General features: G+C 34.2%; 1 protein-coding gene across 1 annotated transcript in view; it reads right to left on the bottom strand.

The window, feature by feature from the left end:
* Positions 1 to 37: 37 nt before the first annotated feature.
* Positions 38 to 10,410, bottom strand: part of LOC106477065 (dual specificity tyrosine-phosphorylation-regulated kinase 4-like) — a 67,892-nt gene continuing 57,519 nt past the window's right edge. The window contains exons 9-12 of the mRNA XM_013937669.2: positions 7,807 to 7,936; positions 3,786 to 3,922; positions 1,943 to 2,059; positions 38 to 1,616 (exon numbers count right to left, since the gene is read on the bottom strand). Coding sequence (XP_013793123.1) covers positions 1,522 to 1,616; positions 1,943 to 2,059; positions 3,786 to 3,922; positions 7,807 to 7,936 — 479 coding nt within the window. The 3' untranslated portion in view covers positions 38 to 1,521. The remainder of the gene's footprint in view (positions 1,617 to 1,942; positions 2,060 to 3,785; positions 3,923 to 7,806; positions 7,937 to 10,410) is intronic.

The following is a 10,410-nucleotide window of genomic DNA, read 5'->3' as shown; positions in this document are numbered from 1 at the left end:
GATGACTAGCTGCCTTCCCTCTAGTCTTACACTGCTAAGTTAGGGACGGCTAGCGCAAAATGCAAAACAAACAATAATTAATTGATATAAGTAAATATTTTTACAAATGCATATCATAAGTAAAACAGGTACACACACAAGGAAACCTTGAATAGGTTCACCAGTACATTATTTTGGTGACAATCGATCCCAAGCATTAGGCCCTTGCTGCAAATCTTCAGAAAAAAGAAACTGCATAGTGCCGATGCAAATATTTATTTTTAACTTAAAAACATTCTAGTTATAAACACGTAAAAAACTATTTCATGTGACATGTCAAATACCTACTTTTGTACAGTTTCAGATAATGTAGAAGCCTTAGATGTAAGAAATGAAGATGAATCTTGTCTTGACTGGAGAATGAGTTTAACATTTGCAAAGAAAGACTTGAATCAGAAAAAAACAAAACAGAATCGAGCCCAAAATAGGTGTGATTAACTATATCATAGATCTGGTCAATAATATGTTTTCCATTTGCAACATAAATTTAACTTTACCAATTACCATTCTATATTCAAATCTCTAACTATTTGATTCAGTTCAAACGTTGGGTTTTGAAACCTCTGGTAAAGGTTTTATGTACATGAGTGCCTAGTTTTAACAACAGTAAATAAATTGTAAATAATTTAAAAAAAAAGACTGTTCATTTCAGAGCAAAGCCACATTGGGCTTTCTGCTGTGTCCACTGCAGGGAATCGAAACCCGTATTTTAGTGTTTTTAAGTCGATAAACCTACCGCTGTATCAATGGGGGACAGCTGTGTTTTAACAAAATTGTTCATATTTGAAGGCAAATAAGATGTGCTAATCTACTAAAATGACTGGTTTACTAATTTGAAACACATTCAGGGGTAAAATTCCAGTTCTTTTAGTGAAATTAAATTAATAAATTTTAATGATTTATTTGCTGGCAGTTATTACATTAAATGATTAAGAGTTAATTAATTGTCCATATTCCTGAAAAGTCTGACTATCACCAGTGATAGATGTACATAATTTTGACATCTGAAATAGATAGTTTTATAATGTTATCATAGAGTTATTAGAAGTAGAACGCTTCATAAATAAAACGTTGTTGAATGTCAGGTCGACTGTACACGTTAAAATACCCGATAGTGATAACAGTGGAAAGATATATTGAGCCTACATTATTCATTTGCTACCACAACTAACAGTGACAGCTGGAGTTTTTCCATAATGGTTTATTTTATGTTGCTGATTCCAAAAGTAAAAAAAAGTTCACTAACCTCTAAGTATTTGACAAAGATATGTTTGTTACGGATATATTGTTGTTAATATTCTTTTTTTATTGGAGTTTTAATCCATTATTTACTAACTTGGGTATTGTTGTTCACTATTTGTACGCACAAGAAAAAACAGCTAAACAACGTTATTGCAACAGCCGGAATACTTGCAGTCATCTGCCTTTAAATTATGTTAAAGATGCTGCAAAGAAGTTTAAACCCACATTATGTTATCCAGATCAAAGAATAGGCGGAAGAAATGTTCCTGAATCTTCTAGAGGATCTTGTAATTCTCCACTGTTGCTCTCTACGCTCTCTACTGGCCTTAAAAGAACTGCATAAAAAAAAGATATTAAACTTACCCAAATAATCTGTTTAGTTTTTTACGTAAATATGTTTATTTTAAATATGCCAAAGGGTATTTTTCTTGGGAAGCTTAACGTATTTCAAAATCATATTAAAAGTATCAGATGAGAAAATGTTTAAAATTTCTGAAAAAAAAAAAAAAATACGCTTAGAACCAACTTTCCCGGAGAAATTACCGAGCGGTACTTTTTAACTTCACAATTAAAAACATGACAAATTAGTAACCAGGAAGGACAAAAGCAAAATCGCTAAGAATAAAATTAGGTTTCACGGAAGTATAAAAACGGAACTTACGAGATTCTTCCGAGGAAGTTTTGCTGGTTGTTGTTCTTTCAGCAGATTTCTCCCGTATAGAATTGCTCACGTACTTGTATCCTTTCAGAATTTTTTGAGTTGATGGTTTATGGTTGTCTGATTAAAAATAAATTCATGAAGTTATATCGAAAACTTAAAAGGCAGTTTAAAGTATTTTATTTGTAAAATAATGAAAAACATTATAAAACGTTAGTTGACATTTGTTTAACGACAAGTAAAAGCTTGGAATGGTCTATTCTTTCATTGGGGTGTGTGTATGTAAACCAGACTAGTTTCGTAAGATTCCACTACTCATCAGTGACCCTGGACACTACCACCAATGAAATATCAGACCAAACTGGAGTGTCCAGGGTCACTGATGAGGAGTGGAATTCTCCGAAATTGTATGGCTCACAGACACACCCCCAATGAAAGAATAGACCATTCCAAGCTTTCACTTGTTTAAACAACTCTATTCAATTATGTACCAGCTGCCCAGTGTGAGCTAACAATACGAAGAATTAAACTGTGGCGGAATGCTACAAGTTCTTCAAATACTTATAGAATGATAGGTTTATTTTTTGTGAGTGCAAAACACTTAAATACATCATTTCGACTATAAAACGTTCATTCAGTGGTTTGGTTCGATTCAAGCAAAAAGAAAGAAAAGCAGTAACATTACGGTTTAAAGTAAACGCCGAAAGCCAGCGAAATACTGGGAAAAACCAGTATGCCTGAAAACTGTTATAAAAATCAAGTTAACAGGTTTTTTTTATAATGCACATTACTCTTTGTTTGTCCATTGCTGGTCGAAATCAGAGTTGTGTAAAAATAGCATTTCAATTCTATCTTCTTATTTTTTTTGTCTCCGACAAGTTATTGCCATAGAGATAAAATCTCCCTAATATGCCTTGCTTTCAAAGCAGAACTCATCAGTTAGGCTGGACGATGAGAGGCAAAAGGAAATGTTACGGTTAAAACGTTATTTTTTTACATGATTCTGATTTCGATCTGCAATGAACTAATTAAGGGAAATGTGAAAAAAAACAACAACACAACAATAGAAATTAACTCGTTTTTAGGCCAATAATTTTTCCAAAATTTCATCGGCTTTCGGCGTTCCAACAGTAAATTTTAAAGTATTATATTGCATATAGAAGAGCCGCTTCATAGTGAAAAAACAAACAAAAAAAAACGAAGATGTTTAAAAAAGCATATATGCATATCACGGGAAATAATATTAGTGTAGCACGAGTATTTATGGATATAAAAAATATATTTCAATTACCAATATAAAATTATAAACAATGAATTAAAGTACAAAGAACATGATATTCATCAAAAGTAGAAGGTTCATCAAATAAAAGAGAACATCCAAAATACTAACTCCCCCCAGTGTCACAGCGGTATGTCTGTGGACTTACAACGCTAGAAACCGGGGTTCGATACCCGTGGTGGGCAGAGCACAGATAACTCATTGTGTAGCTTTGTGCTTAATTCCAAACAAACAAACCAAAATGCTAAAATATGAATCGTATATCTTAAATAAAATCGTCTATGATTTCTAAAGCAAATAAATACAAAATTAGCCTCTAAAGCCGTTACGCTTTCTTTTTAAAATGATCATTTGAAATTTTGGTTATTTATCTATTTCATAGCAATATAACATTGTAGGATTAATATAGTAGAATCTCTGACCTTAGTATTTGGAATTTAAACTTGCAGAGTGGAATATTAGTCACGTGACTGTAAAAAACCTATAGGATGATTAGCTAAGTGAGTAATAAATATGGTAAGTTATAAAATACGACTATACAAAGAATATAAGCCACACTAATTATACCTGTATCGCTCTCTCTTGTAGGAGTTTGAGGATGTAAGCTCTTTGTTACGCTTCTGTCACAGCGACCATCTTTATGTCCAACTAACCATTTGTGCCTTAGAGCTTCGTCTGGGTTAATTCTTACTTCCGGGTTCCAACTATAAAAGAAGTTTTTAATACATATATAGTAATAACTGGGGAGTCATAAACACACAAGTTTTAATTAAATTAAAATTTCCGAAAAGTTTATTTCACCAGGATAATATTTAAGTGAACCAGGTATCAAACTGGAACGTTAAAAAAACAAACAAACCCGGATAAGATTAATGAAATAAATACGGAGATTTTAGGATGCAAACGGAACATATGGAGGATTAACCTAGAACGACAACTGCCTAAAAAAACAACAACAACAACAAACAGGGGGATTCCTAACATATACATTTAAATTAGTCATAAAGTTCAAATATCCCAATGTACAGCTTTGTGCTAAGAAAATAACAACAAATAAGTTGTTTATTCTCACTTGAGTGCTCCCCTCCTGGTAAGTCTGAGGGCTTATCACCCTAAAATTCGGGTTTCGATACTTGGGGTGGACATAGCACAGATAGCCCATTGTATACTTTCTTGCCTAACAAACAAACAACCCTCAGTTGAACTTTGTTAAAATCATTTCAAAAGTTCCAGAGCTCCATTTTCTTTTGTCACTGTCCTCACGTTGGGACAGAGGTAATTCTACGGACTTACAACGTTAAAATCCGGGATTCGATTCCCCGTGATGGACACAGCAGATAGTCCAATTTGGCTTTGCTCTAAAATAAACAAACAAACCCTTTTCATTAATTTATATGTATATTTAAATTTTCGTTTCATTTGTTGAAAAACATTTTTCAGTGTTTTCACCTATGTAAAAAAAAGAAAGAAAAAGACTTTTAGGTTTGGTGTCACTTATAAAATTCATACAAAGTACAAGAAATTAAATTTTAATTTTTGTGCTTCATCCTCACTTAACTTGCACAATGCATTTACTTTAAAGTAGCACGTTCTGGCATTCCTGGTTTAGAGCAATGTTTCTCGAACATCAGTCTGCGGACCAGTGCTGATGCGTGAGATTTCACAGAAATAATGCCCCCCTCCTAGTGGCACTGAGTTTGCGGACTTACAGCGCTAGAAACCGGGGTTTTATACCCGTGGTGGGCAGAACACAGATAGCTCATTGTGTTGCTTTGTGCTTAATTACAAATAAATAATTCATAGAAATAATAAAAATACACAAAATATTCATATGTTATTTTTCGCGGTTTTTCGTTGTGCTTGAATTTTGGCGGTCTGCAACAATTTAGGGAAACAGCGTGGTGGACCGTTTGTATCGTAAAGGTTGAGAAACGCTGGTTTAAAAGAATTAGTAGAAATACTCACCTTCCGGACAGGTATAACTGCTAGTTCCTGCGGAAGGCTATTAGGCCTGAGGCCTTTTCTGGAATTGTATGACAGTTCTACAACAATGTATTCATACTTGTTTGTTTGTTTTTGAATTTCGCGCAAAGCTAAACGAGGGCTATCTGCGCTAGCCGTCCCTAATTTAGCAGTGTAAGACTAGAGGGAAGGCAACTAGTCATCACCACCCACCGCAAACTCTTGGGCTACTCTTTTACCCACGAATTTTGGGATTGATCGTGACATTATAACGCCCCCACGGCTGAAAGAGCGAGCATGTTTGGTGTGACGAGGATTCGAACCCGCGACCCTCAGATTGCGAGTTGAGTGCCGTAACCACCTGGCCATGCCAGGCCATTCATACTTGACATTCAATAATGTTCACAATCCATGAGAAAAAGGATTTTATTTAAATTTTAGTTTAAAAATTAGCTATCATCACAGTATTACATCACAGGGTAGATTTTACTGAAGCATTTCTTTGTAGACGCAGTTATCAATTACCTTGCTTTTCTACTGCAACACTCGTGGGATTTTTATTAAAGAAAAACAAATATATTTGTTAAAGTTTTTTTTATTGTTTTATATTTGAAGCTTACTACCTGTTTGTAATTATTATTGGTTAAATGTGAAACATATAAGTTTTGTGGAAATTTCAACTGTTTTATTTATTGCTCAGCTATAAAAATATTACCCAGTTATGATTGGCGCGGTCGTTTCCGAGATCCGAGTTTTGGATGTATACATCGCAAGCTCCGTTATAATAAGATAATGACACACAGGTAAACTATTACTACCCCCACCCCTCCCATCCGCGTAACAAGAGGTTCAAAGACATGATTGGATGGAATGTTAATCATTTTTAATGTCAGAACAAGTGCATAAGAGAAGAAACAAACGAACAGAATGAAGTATTGTTTGTTTCACGCTTCACGTACAATTTATATTACAATATCTTCCAGGTTGAGGAGATGATATTGATTGAAAACTGAATGAACTAGAAATTAAAATCAGGCGCAGAGATACTAAGAGTAAGACAATGATCGGACTTTCACAAGCGGTTTCTGACTATCAGTTTAGAGACAGTCTACCCCGAAAGTTGGAACAATCTGAACTGAGATTCCTATATATTCTCTCTTCATCTAGGTAATCAGAAAACAGGACAACGAAATTTGAAAGTATCTCTGTTCCATGTGACAGCTGCAAGGTATTCCCGAAACATAAGGTCAGGATCAAGAAGGAAACAATGCAACTACCCAAGAAACATGGGTAAGATGCGTTGAATCACATAAGCCACAAAAACATTGCGAATTTTATATTATGATTATATTGAGTGATTCTTGTAAATGCCCCCCAGTGGCGCAGCAACATTTCTGCGGACTTACAAAGATAAAAACCTGGTTTTGATACCCGTCGTGAGCAGAGCACAAATATCCCATTCTGTAGCTTTGTGCTTAATTATAAACAAACTCTTGTAAATATACATATGATCTAACCCACTAGTAAGGCACTATGAACTCATACTACCACATCTCTACCCCATTCACAAACAAGGTCTCGAGTCTTATTTCAAAATCTTGTGTAACAACCAATGCATAGGCACTAGTTATTCTCTAGTGCTCTTTTCTTTTTCCTTGGGTTGGAGACGAATGCGAGCCCTCTCGCACACCGGACCAGTGTTCTACCAGCTGGGTTATAGGTTTAACTGACTAGTGCTTGCTAGTAAGTCACATTACAACAACTGAAAGTACTACACTTACAAAAAAATAAATATCAACGAAGAAAAACTTTAATTTAGAATATTTAAGTAAAATATATTCCAATAAACAAACATTGAGTCGTTAATGAAGTGTTAATGAAAACATGCATTAAATGGAAAACAACTATAAGAAGACTTAAGGCTATAGAAACTAATGTCAACAAATTTATGAGTCCTTTTAGGCTCACGATGTTGGCATTGATGGTCAGTTTTCCTGGAAGAAGACAGCTTGAGGCTGAAGAGAACCCATGAATGTGTTGAAATTGATTTCTCTGATTTCAAGTCTTCTCATAGTTTGTTCCAATTTGATTGCTACACGCTGTTCTGTGTTATTTTATTAATAATGAAGTGTCTAAATGTGGTGTTAAAAAAAAACGAATTTGAAAGAAGAAAATATATGTCATAACATTCATAAATGTATTAACTTTTACTCTAGCTAAACTACACACGCTGGTAACATTGGAGATTAAATTAATCAGGTTACTACTTGTGATACTCTGTTAAAAGAACAATGGTATTAAAAATCGGACAATTATTGTCACAAATATCATTACATCCATAACCTATAAATGGTGTCTTTAAGAAAGTTAATTCAGTTTGTGTCCTTTTCACATTCAACTCTATAACTTTTTTGTATTCTTTGGTATTAAAGTCAGAAAATCAAAATATAAATAATCATGGCAGATGGTAACAAAAGGTATACTGTATGACTGGTTAGACAATTGTTCTATTGTGTTACCTGACAGTTGAAATACGACACATTTCTTCAACTGTTATGTAATTTTGTGTAGCAGCACTTTCTGGAAAAAATCAAATAACTGAGACACTATGCATTATGTTACTTACTTCAGGCATCTTGAAAGGAAATCCACAAACAGTTCATCATAACATCCCAGTACCGAGGGCAAAGCTTTGGATCCGGGTTTACGTTTCTTCCCTTTGCTGTTTGTTATATTCCGAGGATTACCCTTGGAATCTAGGAATCAATATAGATTTTGGTTAATGTAATTATGACTAGAGTTAAAATTCATGGGTTTTGGGTCGAGGTATGCTCTCCCCCTTACTTTATCCCCCCTGGAAAATAACCTTATATGAACATGTTTTCGCATACAAATATTTTTGTAACTGGTTGTGTTTCACCTTTATTCAATGAAATTAAGGTATGTCTATCAATATCCACCAAAATCCAAAACATGTGGGATAAAAAAACCGTATGTAGTTATATCTGTATTTATTATTATAGAGAGTTTAGAGATTTACAGTGTTAAAATCCGAGGTTCGATTCCCCGTGGTGTAAGTGCAAATAGCCTATTGTGTGGTTTTGCGCTAAAAAAATCAACAACAGTATTATTACTATATAACAAATATCCAAAAGATACATATTAAAAAAACACTTTTTTTTCGGATATTCACGCAAAGCTACTCAAGGGATATCTGCATTAGCTGTCCCTATTTTTGAACTTATAGACTAGAGAGAAGGCAGATAGTCACCAGGACCTACTGCCAATTCTCGGGCTATCCTCGTCTGACTGGATAGTGGGATTTTGGTCATCAACCTCATAAAACTCCATGGTTCAAAAGTGCGGAGTGTTTTTTTTTTTGTTTAAGGGAAACAGTAACGGGACACAAAAGCTGGACCCTCAGACACATAGCTCAGCACACAAATCACTGGGACACGCTCGGCCAGAGTGGAAACCTTATGTATTGGACTATCCTTCTATGCAATAACTGCCTAAAATCGGCTCGAAAAAGATTGCAAAATGGTGGAAGATGTCTTTTTAATTGGAGCCCATTTGTTGAAGAATATGGTATCCACATGGTGTCCAAGTGTCAGCAGGATATAGACACTGGAGAATTCCATGTTTAACTTTTCTACAAGATATTTAATTGAATTGAGATACGGTAATTGTACTGATCAAGGTCATCATGGTCATGCTCTTCCAAACAAACTTCTACAATACAATTCTGCCAGGTTGTTGTTTTATTGCTTGGAAGATTCTTTTTCATCAGGCTGGAAACGTAGAACTGTAGGTTCACATAATTAATAACAACGTTTTGATACATTCTGGATGTTACTTGCTCTTTCTAAATGAATCAGAGAGCCAAATATCTTAAACAAGAACATCCCCTTCACAATTATACCACTTCAAGGAGTTTGCATTATCAGAACAACACAAGGAAGATTAAGTGGTTGAATGTGTTTTTCTCTTTATTTTTGTTCTCTTTTCAGTACAAAAAATATAAAAAAACTGACTCATCATAACATATAAAACACTTTCAATCATTCACTGTCTATTGCACACACTCTAGGAACCACGGGAGTACTGCTTTCCTGTTTATTTCTGAGATAGTCGATTTTAAGAGTTGTTGTCAAATGTCACCTGTTCAAGAAATTAGTCAACTGAGACACAGTCAGATGTTGTTATAATTGAAAAACATATTCAGTAGTTGTTTCTCTATATGAATCAGCAACGGTTGGCGGCCACAGTCTTTCTTATTGATAGTCGTATTCACTTTATATCGCCCAATCTTGAAAGACTATGACGTGAAGAAACTGTATTCAATAGCAATATTATACTAAACGGGTACTCACTATCACGCTCCCTTGAAAGTCAAAGACGTCTTCAGCTATCTTGATAGTTGTTACACATTATTCTTTTTTTTACAGACTAACTATAATATGACTTTAAATGAAAGTAGAAGTATTTCTAATCTTAATTTTTATCAATGATTTACAAATGATGATTTTTTATGTTTGATACAGGTGACACACTAAAGCCAAAACATTTTTATACAATTCGGATAGTAAAGTCCCCCAGTGGGTCAGCAGTAAGTTAACACTTACAACGTTAAGAACCTGGGTTCGATTCGTGTAATGGACATAGCGCGAAAACAAACGGTTAGTCAATTCTAATCGTAAATGTAAAAATTCAGTAATGTAAAATTAACTTCACAAATTATTTAGTTAATTTATTAAATAAAAATAGTACATCTCAATTTACGCCCCAGTGTTCGTTTAACGAAACTTTCATACAAAAAGGCCATAACAAGTTTCTTGTACGAGTTATATTACTACTATCAAGTTACAATAGCCAATATTTTATACTAAAATGCTTACTTAAGCCTAAGTGATAACCTGCTGCTTTTTTAGGCATACAACAAGTGTGGGTGCTAAACAGTAGGTTTATTTGAAAACGAAAAAAGCGTTTTTACAAAAAAAAAAAGAGCTATACTATGTAACTTTAATAAAAACTAAAAACAACGAAAACTTTGTTGGAAAGTACTTTAATGATGTATAAATAAGTTTTTTTGTTTGTTGTTAAGCCTAAAGCTACACAACGAGCTACCCGTGCTTTGTCCACCACCAGATTAGCGTTATAATCTCTAAGAACATATTGTTGCGTCATCGAGATCACGTGACTATTCTCACGCCCTCTAGTTTCTAGAACT

Source organism: Limulus polyphemus, unplaced genomic scaffold, assembly GCF_000517525.1.
Source record: "Limulus polyphemus unplaced genomic scaffold, Limulus_polyphemus-2.1.2 Scaffold162, whole genome shotgun sequence".
NCBI classification, from domain to species: Eukaryota; Metazoa; Arthropoda; class Merostomata; order Xiphosura; family Limulidae; genus Limulus; species Limulus polyphemus.
This window is presented reverse-complemented; position numbering and strand designations above follow the sequence as displayed.